Here is a 20,718-nt window from a genome sequence, read left to right on the forward strand (position 1 = left end):
AAAGTAAAATATTTTAAGTAATAAGATTTTGTGATTTGTTGGTCTTTAATGAAATATTAAATTGATCCTAAGTTATTCACTTTAAATTCTGTTATGTATAAGTGTACTTCCAGTGAGTAATTCAGTCTGTGTTCTTCAAAAGTTGCTTGAATTTTTGTTCTATTAAGAACATCTGAAGTTAGATCTTTGGATGAACCTAATGGAATTAAGAATGTTTTCCTAGATCATTGAAGAAGCTACTAGATTTTAACTAAGACATATCAAATATCCTTTGATTTGGATGGTAATATTTGAATGGTAATATTCCACAATAATACAAAACATTTTTAAAATCCTTCTAGGGATCCCTGGGTGGCGCAGCGGTTTGGCGTCTGCCTTTGGCCCAGGGCGCGATCCTGGAGACCCGGGATCGAATCCCACATCGGGCTCCCGGTGCATGGAGCCTGCTTCTCCCTCTGCCTGTGTCTCTGCTTCTCTCTCTCTCTGTGTGTGACTATCATAAATAAATAAAAAAAATTAAAAAAAAAAATCCTTCTAATACAGAACCTGCCTATTTTGGTCCCAATCACTCCTGAATTTACAATGACTATATTCTTAAATATTCTAGAGAAAAACATCTATTTTCTTTTTGGAAAGTTATCAATATTTCAAAAACAAATACACAAAAAGATTCTTAAGTACCACTGAGCGTCTCCTGTTGTAATGACTAAAGCTCTCAGCTCTGCTAGCTATTTTAAGCCACTATGATCTTACCTAGAGTTAACCAATGCCCTTTCACCCTTGTGGTTAATAAAATTCAAAAAAAAAATTAAAATAAACTAGTTTGGAATGAAATTGTATCACTTTTAACCAAGACTCCTAATATAAATACTTTTTTTTTTAAAGGATTTTATTATTTATTCATGAGAGACACAGAGAGAAAGGCAGAGACACAGGCAGAGGGAGAAGCAGGCCCCCTGCGGGGAACCCAGAGGACTTGACCCCAAGACCACAGGATCACGCCCTGAGCCAAGGCAGACACAGCCACTGAGCCACCCAGGTGCCCCTATAAATACTATCTATATGGCACTGATCAATAGTATCCCATTCCAACATTACTACAATGACTCATGATCATAACTACTAAAAATTTGCAGACTCCTGAAGTGATGATTGGTGTCTAAGCCACAAGCCCGGACCTTATATTTAAAAAAAAAAAGAAATTATTTATTTACTCATGAGATATTACAGAGAGAAAGAAACACAGGCAGAGGGAGAGGCAGGCCCCCTATGGGGAGCCGATGTGGGACTCAATCCCAGGACCCCAGGATCACAGCCTGAGCCAAAGGCATATGCTCAATCACTGAGCCACCCAGGTACCCCCAGACCTTGGATTAATGAGAAGGAAAGGTTTGTTTTTTATTGTTTTTTTTTTCTTTTTTAAGAAAATGATTTTTTTTTTTAAGATTTTATTTATTCGTGAGAGACCCAGAGAGAGGCAGAGACACAGGTAGAGGGAGAAGCAGGCTCCATGCAGGGAGCCCTATGTGGGACTCGATCCTGAGACTCCAAGATCATGCCCTGGACCTAAGGTAGATGCTCAACCGCTGAGTTACCCAGGTGTCCCAAGATTTTATTTTTTTGAGAGTGAGAGAGCACAAACAGGCAAGGGCAGAGGGAGAGGGAGAAGCAGGCTCTGACAGAGTAGAGAGCCTGATGCTGGCCTCAATCCCAGGATCTCGAGATCATGATCTGAGCCAAAGGCAGGCACCTGACCAACAGCCACCCAGGTACCCTGAAGGAAGGGTTTTTGGTGTTTTTTTTTTAAGCTCCATGTTTTATAACATTTATATTATTTGCACCAATCTAAGGCTTGAAAGAGGAATCCTAGTTACCCACTGAGACACATAATACACTTAAAAAGTAATCCAATAAGTTTTGGTTAAATGTCCATTTGGCTTATTATTAAAACTGCTGGATAGTTCTGTAATAACATAGATATTATTTAATTACCCTCTTGCTAATAAAACTTAAATGTTCAATTATGGTTTATGGGATATTGCACAATTTTCTATGCTCTCTTCGTTTTTTATCTGCTAATTAGAAGCGAGGATATGAAAGTAAGAAGTAGGGCAAGAAAGCATTGCTTTTTGTGTATTTTAAAGTCCAATTTAGATTCCTGGTGAAAGCTGACTGTAAATTTAGCAAGAATTTTCATTGGATTAACGCCTGGGTGGCTCAGCGGTTAAGTGCCTGCCTTCAGCCCAGGGTGTGATCCTAGAGTCCCAGGATGGAGTCCCACATAGGACTCCCTGCATGGAGCCTGCTTCTCCCTCGGCCTGTATCTCTGCCTCTCTCTCATAAATAAATAAATAATTTTTTTTTTTTAAGAATATGAGAGACAGAGAGAGGCAGACACAGGCCGAGGGAGAAGCCAGGCTCCCCCTAGGAAGCCTGATGTAGGATGTGATTCCTAATCCTGGGATCACGCCCTGGGGCCAAAGGCAGATGCCCAACCACTGAACCACCCAGGCGTCCCTAAAATCTTTAAAACAATTTTTTTCCATCAGAAATATTACATCTCCAAGACTTGAAGATTTTGGGATCCTACTCATGATTTCCTTATTACTTATTTATGGTATAAAAACCTGTACTCCATATATCATGAACCTCTCTTAACATCTTCCATTTCTCTTTAAACCTCTTTTATCATTTTCATATAAGAGAAACCACCAAAATAATTTATTGAGTTGCAGGATAGGATGAAGGACCCAGGGATTCTGAGCTGTTTCTAAAATACATTTAAACCACAGCCATTCCCTCCCAGGCAACTTTAAAGAATATTAAGAGTCAGCTATCTTTCTAGTTTCTGAGTGGTCTTTGCAGAGGAAATCTGGAAACTGATGTTTATGATTTATCATTTAAGAGTTCTGGAAAGCAATAGCGCATTTTGCAATAGTTAAATCCCCTTTTTAAGTAAAAAAAAAAAAAAAAAAAAACCCTCCTGGTACAAATACATGGTTCTTATTATAGGATGTCATATTGTATTGCTTTGGAATTGCTTATTTCATTGGTAGGAACAGATCTAATTTTGTGGGGCTCAGGTTTATACAAGCCCCCTTTAAAATTGTGATTATAGGGATCCCTGGGTGGCACAGCGGTTTAGTGCCTGCCTTTGGCCCAGGGCGCGATCCTGGAGACCCAGGATCGAATCCCACATTGGGCTCCCGGTGCATGCAGCCTGCTTCTCCCTCTGCCTGTGTCTCTGACTCTCTCTCTCTCTGTGTGACTATCATAAATAAATAAAAATTAAAAAAAAAAGAAAAGTTTAAAAACAAATAAAATTGTGATTATATATACATCATAAAATGTAACATTTTGACCATTTGAAGTGCATAATCCAGTGGCATTAAGTACATTGTTGTGTAAAAATCACCATTACACATTTCCAGAACTTTTTCATAGTCCCAAATAACAGCTCCATACTCGTTGACCACTTAGTTCTCCATTCCCCTTCCCCTAGCTCCTGTTGACTGCACTTCTACATTTTGTCTATGGATCTGTCCATTCCAGGTACCTCATATAAGTGGAGCCATACAATATCGTTTTGAGTCTGAAGTATTTCACTTAACATTTTTAAAGTTCATCCACATTGTAATGTATTAGAATTTCATTTCTTTTTAAGGCTGAATAATATTCCATTGTATGCATATACCATATTTTGTTTAGTCATCTATTGATGGATACTTTCATTCCTTTTTTTTTTTTTTTAAGATTTTATTTATTCATGAGAGACACACACAGAGAGGCAGAGACATAGGCAGAGGGAGAAGCAGGGTCCATGCAGGGAGCCTGACTTGGGACTAGATCCCAGGTCTCCAGGATCAGGCCCTGGGCTGAAGGCAGGCACTAAACAGCTGAGCCACCCAGGCTGCCCTGGATACTTTATTTCTACATTTTGACTACGGTGCATAATGCTACTGCTAACATGGGCATGCAAATATCCTCAGTAGTCCTTCAATTCTTTTGGGTACTGGGATACCTCTTTTAAGAAAAAGGATGCAAAACAATGACTCTTAAGTACAAGAGGGAATATTTGAAATGAGAAAAGAAACAAAGTATAAAATTTTTAAAGCCACAAACATCACAAAATCCAGAAAAAAAAAATTCAGTGTGGTAGACCCTTGATACTTCTTTCCGCTACATTTTTGGTTACATACTCTGCTCACTTTTTTTTTTTTTTTTTTTTTTTTTTTTAAGATTTTATTTATTTGAGAAAGCATGAGGAGGGTGAGGGGCAGAGGGAGAAGCAGACTCCCTGCAGACCAGTAGCCCCAATGCAGGGTTCGATCCTGACCTGAACTGAAGGCAGATTCTTAACCAACTGAGGTACCCAGGCACCTTTGATCACTTCTATTTTTTTTTTATTTCTTAATTAAAAAAAAAAAAAGATTTATTTATTCATGGGAGAGAGAGAGAGAGAGAGGCAGAGACACAGGCAGAGGGAGAAGCAGACTGCATGCAAGGAGCCCAGTGTGGGACTGGATCCTGGATCCTGGGATCATGCCCTGAACCAAAGGCAGACGTTCAACCGCTGAGCCACCCAGGCGTCCCTGATCACTTTTTTATAAGAATTTTATAGTGCCAGTTTCTACACAGAGACTGAAAAGACCATTATCTTTCCTCTAACATTATTTTTTTTTCCTCTAACATTATTGACTGAAATTTTTTATTATAAATAGTTGAAAGTTTTTTTCTTTCAGCTTCTCAACTATGTTGGTGATTTTGTGTCTCTAAGTGCTTCTAAGTGTCTTGGCCTGGTAGCTTCTCACATAAGGGCAAGCCTTGGGGTTCCAGCGCTCTGATCTCCCTCCACACTGGTCCAGCTCAGACAAGTCTTTGATATACCTGCTCCTTCCTCACTCCCCAAACCCTACCTCTGCCAGGTTGGTCTTAGGTTGGTGTGCAAAGCCTGGTCATGGTGGTTCCCAAGCAGTGGTTCCTTTAGATCTTTAGATCTCTCTCCTTGGGGTTAAAGACAAATCTGGATCATCACTGAGGGCTGGCAGATGTGGAGGTAGACTGCCTCCAAGGATAAGAACATGCATACTGGCTAGGGCAGTGCTTCAGGGCTTCCTTGTATCTGAGGTTATTGCTTCCTTTTGTCCCCTAAGGAAAACAGGGAGTGCCTTCAAAAGGGGCTTCTTGAATGAGGGACCCTCATTCTGAAGTTTCCATAGCTTCTATTCACTGGGCCAAACAAGGAGCAACAAGTGCCCTACCTTGTAAGAAAAGTGCTATTGATGTATGGAGTGGGCTACTTCCCAATTCTCAACACTCTTCAGATTTGTGGTCCAAGGAACCTCAATTCCAGGCTCAGTACCCAAAACCCAAATCAGGAAATATTTAAATCTTTCTAATTTTATATTATGTGGCTCAACATTAAGTTATCCTGGCTTCACACAGTATCTCAGTAACTGAAATCCTACATTCTTTCTATGGCTTGAACCTTCAGTTGAGGTTCATGTAAACTTCATTGGGAATCTGAGTTAAATATATCAACTCTAAAAACAACATTAAAAAAAAGATTTTATTTATTCATGAGAGACACAGAGAGAGAGGCAGAGACATAGCAGAGGGAGAAGCAGGCTCCCCACGGGGAGCCCCCTGGGGGACTTGATTCCAGGGCCCCAGGATCACAACCCAAGCCAAAGACATGCTCAACTGACTAAGCCACCCAGGCGCCCCTCCCATCAATATTTTATTATGAAAATTTTCAAACATACAGTAAAATTCAAAGAACTTAGAGTGAGCAATGTTTACCGACACCTAGATTCTGTCTTCACCATTTTACTACACTAGCTTTATTACACATCTATGCATTTATCCATCCCTTATTCCACCATTAATCCATCTTATTTTTGGTGCATTTCAAAGTAGCTCCTAATAACCAGAATAACCAGAGTTCAACAAGACCATGACTGTAGGATGGGTGAGTCTGTTGGGCAGCCTGGGTCTTGTACGTGCACCATAGCTGCAGAAGAGGCTGCAAGCAGACAACATTGGTTTTGTTCCTTTAACACAAAATAAGGGTGATTTTAAACAATTTCCATGTGTCTCTCATGGAAATGTCCAACCAGGTGAACAATTAGGGGCATAGGGGTCTTCCTCTCTCATTTCAGCGTTTTCTGAGATATTGCTTTTTTCTTCATGGTGAGAGGTGGCTCATAGGATATTCCTATAAGATTTATGACAGTTGGCTTCCTGAATTAAGGGGAGGAGGAACAAGATCTCAGAGGAAATGGGTCGTGTCTGGTAGGTGAAACCACATCACAGAACAGGAAAGACTCTACAGAGTCAAGGATAATGGTTTCCCTGAGAACCATTCTCACACTCCTTAGTAATTGGGAATATATTTTTTTAAAGATTTTATTTACTTATTCATGAGACACACACACACAGAGAGGCAGAGACATAGTCATGGGGAGAAGCAGGCTTCTGGCAGGGGAGCCCGATGTGGGTCTCGATCCCATGATCCCGGGACCACGCCAAGAGCCAAAGGCAGACACTCAACCACTGAGCCACCCAGGCGTCCCAGTAATTGGGAATATTCTGTGGTAGAATTAGCCCCTGGTTCTCTGGAACTCCTTATGACATGTTAATTATGTAAACACTTGGGGCACCTGGGTGGCTCAGTGGTTGAGCATCTGCCTTTGGCTCAGGTCATGATTCTGGGTTCCTGGGATCGAGTCCCACATTGGGCTCCTCTGCAGGGAGCCTGCTTCTCTCTCTGCCTATGTCTCTGTTTCTCTCTGTGTCTCTCTCATGAATAAATAAAATCTTAAAAAAATAATTATGTGAATGCTGTTTTAGTTCCTTCTATGTATGATACCTAATGCTAATGCATGAGATGATTATCCTAGTGGTAATCATCTGGTAGGGTGCTGTATGCAGGCATTATCCTATACTCACAGACTTAGGAGTTTTAACTCAGAATAATTATCCCTTTCACATTTGTATGGTACTTTGAAGGTTTTTCAAAATACTTTCAAAGGATATATTCCCACCGCTTCGAAACATATTATCATGTTCATCATAAAGTTAATAAACAGGCTTGGAAAAATTACCTAGTGTCACATGGAAGAACTGCGCTCAAATCAATGTCTTTGAAATCCTCACCCACCACTCTTTCCACTACACCACAGCCATTTCTAGACTACTTCCGGAAGTGTCAAAAGTCTGCCTTTCCAGGCTATGGAGATCAGGGTATTTTACAGTCCCCAATCACCCCACAAGGTACTAACTGCAAATGTAAAATGTACCTTTGCAGTTTAGAATTCTGGCAGTCACCACTTTAACCAACTGATTGAATTCAATTTTATGAGTAGTGGGACAACCTCACATTGTGCACATTCAGATGATATGTGATGCAATGTGAAATGAACAGTATAAATTGGAGTGTTTTTCTGAAAAACAAAACACTTAAATTGAATCAAATTGAGCCTCTAGACTCTAGTATCTAGATCTAGACTGCATTTAACAGGAAAAACAGGGAATAGAGGAACAATGTAATGATACCATGAGGAAACAGCCAGGCAAATACAAAATGTGGAACACTTTACAAAACTCCTAGCCTGGCATCTCAAGAATTGATGTCATGAAAAAGAAAATGCATGACCTTTGACTGGATCTTGTTTTTTTTTTTTTTAAGTTACAAAAGCCATTCTGAAGGTGAATATCGCTTTAAAAATTTTTTATTTTAGAAAGAGAGAGAGCAGGGGGAATGACAGAGGAAGAAGGAATGAGTCCCAAGCTGACTCTGCACCAAGTGCGGAGCCGACATGGGGCTCCATCCCATGACTCCGAGATCATTACCTGAGCTGAAAGCGAGTTGGTTGCTTAAACAACTGAGCTACCCAGGCTTCCCAAAGTGAGAATCATTTTTACTTGCTAACACAGAAAAGTCTTTGTAGGGATGATGTAGTTTTTTTGAGTAGTGTCTGGATTCCGCAGGCAGTGGCTAAGAAAGAATTCTTGCGCTGACTTCAGTGCAATAAGTGGTTTTATTAAACTAGAGTGACATGACCTATGGGCAGAAAGAGCTGCTGCCTAAGAATTGTAAGGAGCAAGGATTATATACTTTTGGATTAGGGGGGAAGATAAGGAAAGTTCCAAAAGGATTTTCATATGCTAGGGAAGATACAAGGATACTGGAGGCCTTGCTATTGTCAAGCTAAGGCTGTTTTTTCCCTTGAGCAAAGCATTAACTTGAAGAGTTGGGAGTTTCCCTAAGGAATGTTATACTCTGCCTGCCCTCAGTATTTGTCAATGGGCTATAGGTTGTAATCACATTGGGCAGACATTGGGGTTTGAAGCCAATAGCCAAGAAAGAATTCTTGAGTTGTCTTTGATGCAAAAAGGTGGTTTTATTAAAACACAGGGCAGAAAGAGCAGAAAGCTGCACGGGGGTCATGAGGAGTGGCTGAGTTGGAGGGGGTTTCAAGTTGGGAAAAGTTCCAACCTTTCAAGTTGGGAGGGTGTTAGGGAGAACGGGAAGTCTCTAAGGAATTTTGGAAGCAAGGTTTCCAGGACCTTGAGGAGGCTAGCTGTTATTGGAAAAGGTCATTTATTCCTGTCTAATAAGAACTTAGCCATGAGCCAAGACAATGGTGTATATTGATGGGTCATATGTTTGGGGAATGATTGCAAACATGTATCTTGGGGAGTAGAGATAAAGGAAGTTTACGAAGGAATTTTTATACTTTAAGGTAGACTGATAGGGCAGCCCGGGGGGCTCGGGGGTTTGGCGCTGCCTTCGGCCCGGGGTGTGATCTGGAGACCCTGGATCAAGTCCCACCCCGGTTCGAGTCCCATATCGGGCTCCCTGCATGGAGCCTGCTTCTCCCTCTGCCTGTGTCTCTGCCTCTCTCTGTCTCATGAATAAATAAATAAAATCTTTTTAAAAAATAATAAAGTAGACTGATAGGGTCCTGGAGGGTTGGATTAAGATTTCCTTTTACCCTGGGATGCCTGGGTGGCTTGGCCGCTGGGCATCTGCCTTAGGTTCAGGGCATGATCCTGGGGTACCGGGATGGAGTCTGTGTCGCGCTCCCTACATGGAGCCTGCTTCTCCCTCTGCCTGAATCTCTGCCTCTCTGTGTCTCTAATGAATAAATTTTTAAAAATCTTTAAAAAAAATTCCTTTTGACCTTAGCAAAGTATTATCATTGAGGAAACTGAATCCTTAGAGGAAGTTCACTCTCTCTGTTGCAAGGACTTGTCAGTGGGCTGTAGGTAGTAATGAAATTTAATAATTTCTCTTCTGCTGCCTTTGTTTCCTACAATAATGATATTATAGTTTCTTTTTAATGATTTATTAGGATGGGGGTAAGAGAATCTGACTTCTGGCTGAGCAGGGAGCCAGTAGTGGGGCTTGATCTCAGGACCCGGAGATCATGGCCTGAGCTGAAACCAAGAGTTGGATGTTCAACTCACTGAGCCACCCAGGAGCTCTTTTTTTTCTTTTTTGATTTTATTTATTCATGAGAGACACAGAGGGAGGGAGGCGGAGACAGGCTGAGAGAGAAGCAGGCTCCATGCAGGAAGCCGGATGTGGGACTTGATCCCAGGACTCCAGCCTGCCCTGGGCTGAAGGCAGGCACTAAACCACTGAGCCATCCAGGGATCCCCGCCAGGAGTTCTTGATATGGTAGTTCTATAGGATATTGTGTTTATTCTGAAGAAATGCATGTGATGTAGTTTTAGAATGTTGTTGAGGTCCAGAGCCCACGGCCAAGAAAGAACTTTTGAGACCTCCTTGGTGCCAAAAAGGGTGATTTTATTAAAGTACAGGGATGGGACTCATGGGCAGAAAGAGCTGCTGCCCTGGGGTTGAGGGGTGGCTGATGGGCTTGGGAGTTGGGAGAGGTAAGGAAAAAGGAGGCATCCGAAAGCACTTTGATCTGAAGACCTTCAGGATACCGGAGGCCTTGCTTTTGTCAAGTGAAGGTTGTTTTTCCCCTCTAGCAAAGATGAACATGAAGACAGTGGGGAGTTTCCTGGAGGAATGTCACACACATCCCACCCGGGAGTGGGGGCGCGGCGAGTGCGGGGTGTCAGCTCCCGCTTTGTCCTCAGCCTGCCTTCTGCTCCCTCATCACATGTGGTCTCTCATCACATGTGATGGCATTTGATTATGAAATGAGCTATGAGATTTCATGAGGTCTGCAGCTTACTTTTATTTATTTTTTTAAAAGATCTTATTTGCCCAGGAGAGACACAGAGGGGCGGAGACACAGGCCAAGGGAGGAGGAGCGGACTCCATCCCAGAATTCCGGAGGCTAAGGAGGCTAAGGCAAGCGCTCAACCGCGGGGCCAGCCAGGCGCCCCTGCAGCTTACTTTTAAATGAAACGATACAACTTCCTTTCAAGAGGTTCAACACCACCACGTCGGTGCACCGGGAGAGAAAAGGAGCAGGAACAGCCAAATGCCAACTACCTGACCTCGGGACAGGCTATGCGTGTATTCGCTGCCCTGCTCCCTCACCTGTCCGCACACAAACGGTCAAAACAGAATGCAGGGGCAGTTAGCGTGTGTAACCCGCCCCCCTGCGCGGTAGCGGGAGCGCGCGGCGGCCGGCCCTGGGCTCCGTCCCCAGCCGCCGCCCGGCTCCGCGCGCAGCTCCCGCCCGCCTCCCCTCGGCCCCGTCTGGGCATGCTCAGACGGCCCGCGCGCCTGCCCCGCCCCTCGGGCGTACGCGTGCGCACAAGGCGCGGGCGCGCGGCTCCGGGAGGCACGCGAGGCGCGCGCTGCGGGACGCGGCGGCCGGCTGAGGTGCGGACCTGAGGTGATGGAGCCGCCGAAGGTGGAAAAGTTCAGCTCCGCCAGCAGGGGAAACGGGCTGCGCGCGTCGGCGCAGCTGCGCCCCGGAGAGCTGCTCTTCCGCTCGGATCCCCTGGCGTACACGGTGTGCAAGGGGAGTCGTGGCGTCGTCTGCGACCGCTGCCTCCTCGGGTACGTGCGGAGCGCCCTCGCCCACCCGAGTCCCGGGCGGCGCGGGGTCGGGCGCGGGGGGGGCAGTGGTGCGGGGCGTGAGGGTCGTGGGTGCGCACGTCGGGGGGCCCCCAGGTCAGCCCCGGGTCAGCCCCGGGTCAACCCTAGGTCAGCCCCAGGTCAGCCCCAGGTCAGCCCCAGCCGCCCCGTGGGGCCCAGCTGCCGCCGCCGGCTCCTCCGCCCGCCCCCGCGCCGCTCTAGGGACCGGAGGGAGCCAGCGGGCCGAGCGAAGGGGCAGCGGTGTGCTGTGGGGGATTTTACTGGGGGACAAAGTGTCGGCGTCCTGGGCTGCGCGCTTCTCCGCTGCGGCCCTGGAGGTGGCGACTGGCGGGGCCGGGGGCGCGGGGGTGCGTGTGCAGCCACCCTGGGGGCTCAGGCCCCGCCGGGAGGGCGCCGGCGGGCGCGAGGCGGAAGAACCGCGGTGTTCACGGAGCACTTTCCAGGGTGCAGGTTGTGTTCGGCCTGGGGACGGTGAGAGGATCAGGGCGTCCTTAGGAATCCTTACGGAGCACAGAAGTGGGAGAGCGAATGACAGCGAATCGGAAGGGGCCGAAATAGAGATGCGGTGCAGTGCAACGGGAGCCTAAGTCACTGAGCTTCAGTGGTGCGCTTTTGCATTTAATGGCCGTGCAGGAAAGTCTAATTCTGAACCACCTATCGGGATGCGAGGATTCATGTGAAAGTGTTTCATAAGCCTGGAAGCCCTGGGCTCACGTAAAGTGCTATGGGAAAGCAATTTATGGAAATAAGGTAATATATATGCACAGCCCTAGGAATTGTAGTCAAGCAACTCTGTTACCGAGCTCCTACTATCTGCCAAAGAGGAGAGCTGTGTTTGAGATGGGTGGGATGACTTTTTCCAGGACTGCTCTTCCTCTTCCAGATCTCTTAGCCTGGGATTTAGGTGGGGTGGAGCTGAGGAGGTAGTTGCAGAATTCGAATCTGTAGCTTGACCATTAATGTTACCAATTCCTTATTTGTTTCGTAATTGAGGGATTTGTTTGTATTTTATTTTATATTTTTAAAGATTTTATTTATTTATTCCTGAGAGAGACCTACAGAGAGAGGCGGCGACATAGGCAGAAGGAGAAGCAGGCTCCATGCAGGAAGCCCGATGTGGGACCGGATCCCCGGTCTCCAGGATCATGACCTGAGCCAAAGGCAGATGCTCAGCCGCTGAGCCAGCCAGGCGTCTCTATTTATATTTTAAAGTTACTATGTAACAATTGTATCTGTAGTTTCCTAATGTAACCATGACAGCAAAAATGAAAAAAGTCTGTTGAGAGAGCACTCTGAAGTTGTTGTCAACTTCAAAACTAAAAAAAGTTTTGAAAACAGTTAATTCCTTTCAAGACTGGACTGTTTGCCAAAGGCCCCCACGTTGAAAGTTCTAGATCTTTGATTCTTATTCAAGCGATTTAGAGACCTCTTCATCCAGTTAAATCATCTGGGAGTGTATCTAGAGTTTGAATATGAAGTAGAGAACTTGGTGTCCTATATTAGTTGATGGAGAGAGAGGTGTGGGTGGTCTTCCAGATGAAATCAGATTGGCAAAGTTATTTAGTAGTTGGGATGGAAAAATTTTGGAATTAATACATGGTGACAGATTATTCACTGGATTGTCAGAGTTTAACTTGAGTTGTGTGACACACAGAATTGTCTGTTTTCCAAAGTAGACTACACAGACCCAGCCCTTTATTTACCATACTATTTCATCACTGTTGGCTATCACTCATACATCTTATTAGCAAGAAATTACTTGTTAGTAATGCTTTAAGCAAAAAAGGAATTTCATGCAAGAGCACTGGGGAGATGTTTAGCATTCTTTGAGGTCTTGAGGAACCCCAGTTCTGAAAGTGGGCAGGAACCAAGGAAAGTTCCACAGTCAGAATTAGACTTCAGAAGTAGTCTGGGTTGGGACCTGGGGAGTACATCATTTCTGATGCTGCCTGGTATTCTGATGCTGCCTGGATTCTCCCACATGTATTACCAGCACCATGATCTGGGGCCCTGTTGCTACTCTTGCCACTGCTATTGGGAAACAGGGAGTTGTTCGAAAGTTGCTTTCTCAGCCATGTTTCCTTGTATTAGCTTCTGATCCAAAATCCTCAGGGGATTGGCTTAGGTTAGGTCACTGCTTGCTCCTGAGAAGCAAGGGAATTTGAGAAGATGACTATTAGGGCTTGGCTTTTAGGAAAGGAGGCGGGCTCTGTACCCACCAATATTCATATAATGGGGAAATTAGCAAAAATAAACATAGGAAAAGGAATATTGGTAAATGCCAAGCATCCAAACTAATACAAACAAAAGAAATTTTCATACCAACATGCATTCGTTTAGTAGTGCTTTACACAAAAAATACATTTACATTTATTAAGTTTTTTGCACCTCTTTGATATTGCTAGGATATAGTTAACTTGTGCTTTGGTAGTAGGTGTTCTGTGGAACACTTCCGTGTCAGTGATTGTAGTATTTCTGAAGTGCCTAGTTGGGAATCACCACTAGCCTTGAACACCAGCCTAAAAATGGTGTTTGAGAGGGCAAACTTTGATGCATTGTTTCATGCAGTTTTCTACCACAGTTGAATGACCATTGTTGGGATAAAGTTTTTGTGTTGTTTATCACCTTGTGAGTAAAATTCGTTCGTCATCCATTGTGAAGCCCTTGAGGGTAGGTATTATATCTTTCAATTTTTGTAGTCCCAATGTCTGACACATAGTAAGCTTGTAGTTTGTGTTAAGAACATCTGGCTGAATTTTTCTCTTGCTGCCCTTGCTATTTTGTTGTCTTCCATTTGAATTAAGAAATGGAATGAAAATATTTGTTACAGTTACAGTTCAGTGTGTGGTAGCGACATAAAATAATAGATTTGTTATAATTTATTACTTCATTCTATCTGATTTTCTTTGGACTTGGGCTGTTTGATCAGTGCTTTAGTTTTTGCATATTTATTTTTATTAATAGAGAAACTTGAGCCTGCTTCATGGCTTCTCTTGCATTTTTCCTCTCATTAGGGACTGGTTTTTCATCTTGTGAGTAGAAAAGAAAATGAAAAAAAAAAAAAGTAAAAAGTATGTGAATTGGGGAAAGATGAAATGATATGAAGTTGTCATGTGAAATAATTTTTTAAAAAGATTTTATTTATTTATTCATGAGAGGCACAGAGAGAAGGGAGAGACATAGGCAGAGGGAGAAGCAGGCTCCTCGCAGGGAGCCTGATGTGGGATGGATCATGCCCTGAGCTGAAGGCAGACGCTCAACTGCTGAGCCACCCAGGCGTCGCAGACATGAAATAATTGATACTATCCTTCTCTGCAGTTGCTCACCTCTTTGGTTTGGTAGACCTGGACAAGATTGACAAATGGATTATTTTTTTTATGTTATCGTAAATGCACCATATAAAATTCCATTGTAATTATTTTGTTTGTAGGCCTTCCCACTTTATTTAGTAACCTAATTCTCTAATCTTATATCCTAGGAACCTAGCACACAGGAGATGTTTACTGATGAAGTTGAGATGGGATAATATTTTAGGGAATTTTAAGTCACTGTATCTTTGTTTTTGGTTTTCTAAAGTTCCAAGTTCCCTGTAGTTTCCATATTAAGAGCTTCTCTGACTTACTGTAATGGTAGTTTCTTCTGTGGGGTAAGGAGATATGGTATCTCTTCCATCATTAAGGCTGAGCTTGAGGCTTAGAGTTTCCCAGGAGGAAAGAGGATAAATTGGAAATGGAAAGTCCATCTTTTTCAGCCCTGAACAAGCCTTGGGAGTTATGGGAAGAAGGGGGACAGAGGTAGGGAAACAGATTGTGAGAAATACATGCTTTTTTCTTTTCTTGCTTTCTTTTTTTTTTTTTTTGTGGAAGTACTCTCTATACCCAACATGGGGCTCGAACTCACAACCCCGAGATCAAGAGTTACAACACTCCACTGACTGAGCCAGCCAGGCACCCCTGAAATACATGTTTTGAGCTTCTTTGTCTGGTTTGAGTTCTGGGATTGCGGTGAGAGTGTTAAATAGGTTGAGGGGACAGTTACAGGTAGAAGGCCTTTGATGGGGCACCTGGCTGGTTCAATTGGTAGAACATTCACATGATTTTGATTTTGGGGTCATGAGTCCAAGCCTCACCTTGGGCATAGAGCTTACTAAAAAAAGAGAAAATTTGGGGATCCCTAGGTGGCTCAGCAGTTTAGCACCTGCCTTGGGCCCAGGGCATGATCCTGGAGTCCCAGAATCGAGTCCTGCCATCAGGCTCCCTGCATGGAGCCTGCCTCTCCCTCTGCCTGTGTCTCGGCCTCTCTCTCTCTGTGTCTCTCCTGAATAAATAAATAAAATCTTTAAAAAAAGAGAGGAAATTTGACAAAAAGGCTCAAAAGTTGAAGGCCTTTGGCTGTGCTCCTTATTTGGAATCTCGAGAAGATAGCTATGCAGGTTGGTACCATGCCATGCCATGCCAACATGAGGATAGAGCACAGTGGTGGTAGAAGGAAGTGGATAGATAGATGAGCCTGTGGTAGCAGGGGAGTTTCGAATGCTCTCATACCATTGGGAGCTGAGGGGCCTGGTGGGACAGCAGGCATCATATATCTCTAGGTCAGTGGATATAGCACTAGGAACAGGCATGACATCCCACAAGATAAGGTGGCAGCAGTCCATCAGTGGCACATGTACTTCTTTGTGGCAGAGGTTGGTGAAGATCCACAGAGACACCAAGATCCTAAGTCTTCTTGCCACCTTAAGGATGTCTCTTAAGCCCCATTTGGAGAAAAATTTACCTGAAACATCAATTTAAACCAGCTCTGGTAAGGAGTTAAACTTAGTGTCTAAATATTAACTGAAAGAGACTGAGATATTATTTGCAAAATTTTAAGTTTCTGGCTGTTTTCTAGGGAGAATGTTCATAAGAAAGGTGAGACTAATTATAGAAAAAACAGCCCTAAGTTCATGAGACAGATTTGATCAATTAATTGAAAATAACCACGTACATTTGAGTTACAGTGTGGGTAGATGTGACTGGGCAGTAAAAAGAACACTGTGTTTAGCGAGGTGATGTAATCCATCTTGGCCAAGGACTGAACCTAGGGCAGAGGCAGGAAGGAATACCTTCATATAGTGAGGTAAGAAGAAGAGTGCCAGAGAAGGCAGCAGCAGCAGCAGCAATTAACGGTTTGAGGACAGCTAGGGAAGTGGTTGCTCAGTGGCTCAGTTGTAGAGAAGAGAAGATTTGAAATATTCTTCTAGAAGAATGAATAATTGCCTTGTAGAATGTAGTAGCATAGCTGGGACGTGCTGAAGGTCCACTTGAAACTTGTGTTCATTTACTTAAAGTGAAACAGTTAGTTAGCCTGAGAGTATTTTTCTCTCTCTCCATGCTCATCTACTTGATGTCAGGTTAGTTTAATGGTTGGAGAGTGAAAGAAGGGTTAGTGGAAGTTGTAGGCAAGGGAGGTAATCAGGCACCATGATTAATCAAGAGACTGAGGCCATAAGGAGGGTAGAGTGATAGACAGTGGACTGTGATGGATTCATGGATTAGGAGACATGGTCAAGGAAGATGTGGGGTGGTCACAATGGGATGACTTGAGATATGTGTGTGTGTGTGTGTGTGTGTGTGTGTATACACATATATGTACTTTAGAAGTAGTGTGTGTATCGGAACAAGAGAGTTTAAGGTATGGCAGAAAGTGGCTGAGATAGGGAAGAAGATTGTTAAAATGATCAGAAAATAGACTCAGATGTTAAATGAATTTCCTCCCCCCGCCCTTTTTTTTTTTTTTTTAAATAAGGGAGTGCATGTATTAGAGGGGAGGGGATGTGGGTTATGGGAGAGGGAGAGAATCCCAAGCAGGCTGTGTGCCCAGCACAGGACCCCAAAAAACCTGAAATCATGACCCGAGTCAAAATCAAGAGTTGGATGCTTAACCAACTAAGCCACCCAGGGGCCACCCTCCCCCGTTTCAGATGAATTTTCTAAGAAAGAGAAGTGACTGAGAATGTTAGGTGTTGAAATGAATAGTTGCAACAAAGGCAGAATTCTCGCACTGGCTTCTTAAGCCAAGATTTAAGGGCCTGGTAGAAAGAGTCAAGTGAAGACAGGGAGGCGCTCACCTCTGTTTCAATAATGGGTAAAAGGCATTCTGGGGTTTACAGCTGATTTTGTGAACTAGGTCAGTACCAGGTGCTGGCGAACTGCTGTTTTTGCAGACTCTCCTTGGGGAGGGGAGGGTGGGCTTTGAAGGCCCTCAAAGAGTAGAACCTCTTGAAATGGATTAGAGTCCGGATTTGCAGATTCCTGGGCACTGGCTAATGGATTTACCTGAGCATCAAGGAAGGATTGATAATAAGGTGGATTGGGAAAGGACTCTAGGGATATGACTTCCATTTTTCTGTTTAAGGGGGAGTTATAATTCCTGTTTTTTTTTTTTTTTCTTCTGGAAGGAGGTTTGGTAAAGGGCTGTTTGGCAGAGTCCTGAGCCTGGAAACATTTGGTCCATGTGAATACCACAGCAGAGGACGTTCTTAATCAGACAGGATGGACTGCTTTATGGATAGCAGTAAGTGGTTCTCCTTCTTCAGACAGCCTGGTGATTGTTCTGAGGCCTCAAAACAGTACCCATGGGGACAGTGGTGGAGATGGGTGCCTGGAACTCAGCAGTACAAACTTGCCCTCACTATGGCCATTGTGGCCTCTACGGATACAGAATGCCCAGTTTGCCACCAGTAGAAAGGGATCCTGAGTTCCCCAAATGGTGACACATCTTTGGGACCAGCCAGCCAGCAGTTGTCAGGTTTTTACGGTAGACCCTTTTGTCATGGGGAGGGATCACTGATTTGTTCTTTTTTTTCTTTTTTTTTTTTTTTTTTTATATAGTCATCAGAGAGAGAGAGAGAGAGGCAGAGACACAGGCGGAGGGAGAAGCAGGCTCCATGCACCGGGAGCCCGATGTGGGATTCGATCCCGGGTCTCCAGGATCGCGCCCTGGGCCAAAGGCAGGCGCCAAACTGCTGCGCCACCCAGGGATCCCCACTGATTTGTTCTTACTGGAACTTTTCCTGCCCTTTGATTTGCCTTCTCTACCTGTGCTGCCATCTCTGAGACCTACTGACAGGCTTCTGTAGAGCTTCTACAGTTTTCTCTGATCTTCACAGGAGAATTAAAAAAATGACTAATGCCTGTGGTTTGACTTCTATAGACATATGTTGTCATTTGAGGCAACTGATAATATAGAGCCATGCATCACAAACTTTTCATTCTTAGAACTCCTTTACACTCTTAAAAATTGAGGAGGATTTCATAGGAGAGGCTTTTTTTTTTTTTTTTTTTTTAGGAGAGGCTTTAAAAAACAGTTATTTAAGACTCTGAATAGGTTTTACTTATGTGGCTATCTCTTGATTTTATTGCATGAAAAAACTGATCGGTTTTGAAAATAAATATTTAAAAATAATTATTACATTTTAACAAAGTTTTTAGTGAAACAAACTATTTTCTGAAACAAAACAACACTTACGAAAAGAAGTTGCTTGCTTTACATTTCTATGTATCCTTTTAATGTCTGACTTAATAGAAGACCTTTGGGTTCCCATAACTGCTTCTGCACTCAGTATATTGCAAAATGTCATACAGCCTCTAGAAAACTCCACTGTATGCTCATGAGAGAATGAGAATTAAAAAGACAGAAATGGTGTGAATATTATTTTGAAAATAGTTTTGACTTCATGGGATTCCTGAAAGGGCTGTGGGGACTTCTGGTGGTCCTTGGACCTTATTTTGAGAACCATTGTTAGAATACACTGGACATGTCTTTTTTTTCCCCCGTAAGTAGGCTCCATGTCCAGCGTGGAAACCAACATAGGGCTTGAACTCAGGACCCTGAGACCAAGACCTCAGCTGAGATCAAGAGTTGGCCAGTTAACTGACTGATCCACCCAGGTGCCCCTGGACGTTTTTTTGTATCATTTTGAGAGGCTAGGGATTTTTTTTTTTTAAATCTTTTTTTTTTTTTTACAACTGCAAGTCTTTTTTTTTTTTAATTTTAATTTTTTTAAATTTATTTATGATAGTCACACAGAGAGAGAGAGAGAGGCAGAGACATAGGAAGAGGGAGAAGCAGGCTCCATGCACCGGGAGCCCGACGTGGGACTCGATCCTGGGTCTCCAGGGTTGCGCCCTGGGCCAAAGGCAGGCGCTAAACCGCTGCACCACCCAGGGATCCCAGAGGCTAGGGATTGATCCTAGTATATGTTGTGAGCCAGTAAGCAAGTTTGGGTTCTGGTTTTCTCACAAATCGGGTTACATTGGCATCAGGAACCAGGTGTGGACTTAGTGCCACCCAGTCAGGTTGACTCACTCCATTTTTGCTTCCCATTCTCTAACTCTAGGCTGGTTCTGGCTGTCTAGGAGTCAAGGAAGAGATGTTCCTCTGTACTGGATATGGCCAAACATGGGATGGTGATTAACCTTGATTATAAGGGAAAGAGAGCTATCTTCCATTTACTTGTTACCACATTGTATGACGATTGGATATTATTCAGTAATTAATATTTATTATCACTTAGCAATACCAGGCATGATTTTATGTGCTTTACTTTGTTTATTACTTAATTCTCATAACAACCTGAAAAAAGTGTCTACCTGTGTTCCTTATAAACACAAATATGGAGTACGGAACATTCATATCTTGTACAATTGATAGTACTTATCACCTGAGCACTATGTTTTCTTGACCTTACTTGCAGAATTCTGACTGAATTAGACTACAGTGGCTGCACAAGGATACTTAGCAAGAACAGTTTGATAATTAAAAAGGGAGAGAGAATTTTAATGTTCATTAGTAGGGGACTGGTTAAGTTATGGTGTAGCCATATTGTAGAATATTATCCTGCTGTTCAGATTGAAGTAGATCCACTTGTACAGATGTGGATGGATGTCCATGACACATTGCTTGGTGAATAAATTGTAGAACAATGTGTGTATTTTAAATAAATCTTTGTATGTGTATATGTATGTACTTGTGTGTATAGAAGAAGTTTGGAGGAACACCCCAGAATTCTAATATGAATTATTCTGGAGAATGGGACTTGGAGGAGGGAGGGAAGATATTCTTCTGTGCTTTTTATATTTTGTATTTTTCCCCCAATCAAGTTTGTATCCTTTTTTTGTAATTAGAAATTTAAATAAACTTTGAGAAAGTCTTTCTTAGACTTTGTTTCATTTGAAATTGTATGAACTGGTGTGTGCTTCTTGGGATGAAGATGTCTTAGAAATGCTTGCCAGTATAGGTCCACTTTTTTTTTTAATCATTTGATTAGACTAAATGAACCTCTTGATGTAAGGTGAATTAGTTTATTGGCTGGCCTGTGGCTTTAGAATTTGAACTGAGAGAAGTAGAACTCCTGTTAATAGTCCTCATGATGGTTTGCTTCTGCTCAAGCTTGGTTATTTAACTTTTCCTTAGTATTCCTGAGACATCTCAGTATCCCATTAGTAAACTGTATTCATTTTCCTCCATGAGTACACAGAATGACTACATTTCTCAGTCTCCTTGCAGTTTGATCAGGTCCCTGTGACTCATTCTTGGCCAGAGGAGTGTGAGCTAGAGGTTATAAAAGCCATTTCTGGGTCTGCCTGTGCATTCTTCCCTGCTCTCTCTCCCTTGCCTTGAGTTGTGTCATGGAGGAGAGCTGC

At 43.3% G+C, this 20,718-nt stretch overlaps 1 protein-coding gene and 1 long non-coding RNA gene across 4 annotated transcripts in view; both read left to right on the plus strand.

Annotated features, from left to right (window-relative positions):
- The first annotated feature begins 10,704 nt into the window (after positions 1–10,704).
- The window catches only part of SMYD3 (SET and MYND domain containing 3), a 703,593-nt gene continuing 693,579 nt past the window's right edge, over positions 10,705–20,718 (plus strand). The window contains exon 1 of one of the 3 annotated variants that reach the window (XM_026003417.2): positions 10,705–10,993. In XM_026003417.2, the coding sequence (XP_025859202.1) occupies positions 10,830–10,993 (164 nt within the window). In that variant the 5' untranslated portion in view covers positions 10,705–10,829. The remainder of the gene's footprint in view (positions 10,994–20,718) is intronic. The other 2 variants (XR_011996317.1, XM_072732818.1) reach the window with 2 other exon arrangements.
- LOC112923543 (uncharacterized) lies at positions 11,476–20,225 on the plus strand. The gene is made up of 3 exons (XR_011996319.1): positions 11,476–11,782; positions 17,472–17,587; positions 17,905–20,225. It is a non-coding gene; the product is annotated as an uncharacterized lncRNA (long non-coding RNA).

The sequence above is a fragment of the Vulpes vulpes genome, chromosome 13 (assembly GCF_048418805.1).
Source record: "Vulpes vulpes isolate BD-2025 chromosome 13, VulVul3, whole genome shotgun sequence".
Taxonomy (NCBI): Eukaryota; Metazoa; Chordata; class Mammalia; order Carnivora; family Canidae; genus Vulpes; species Vulpes vulpes.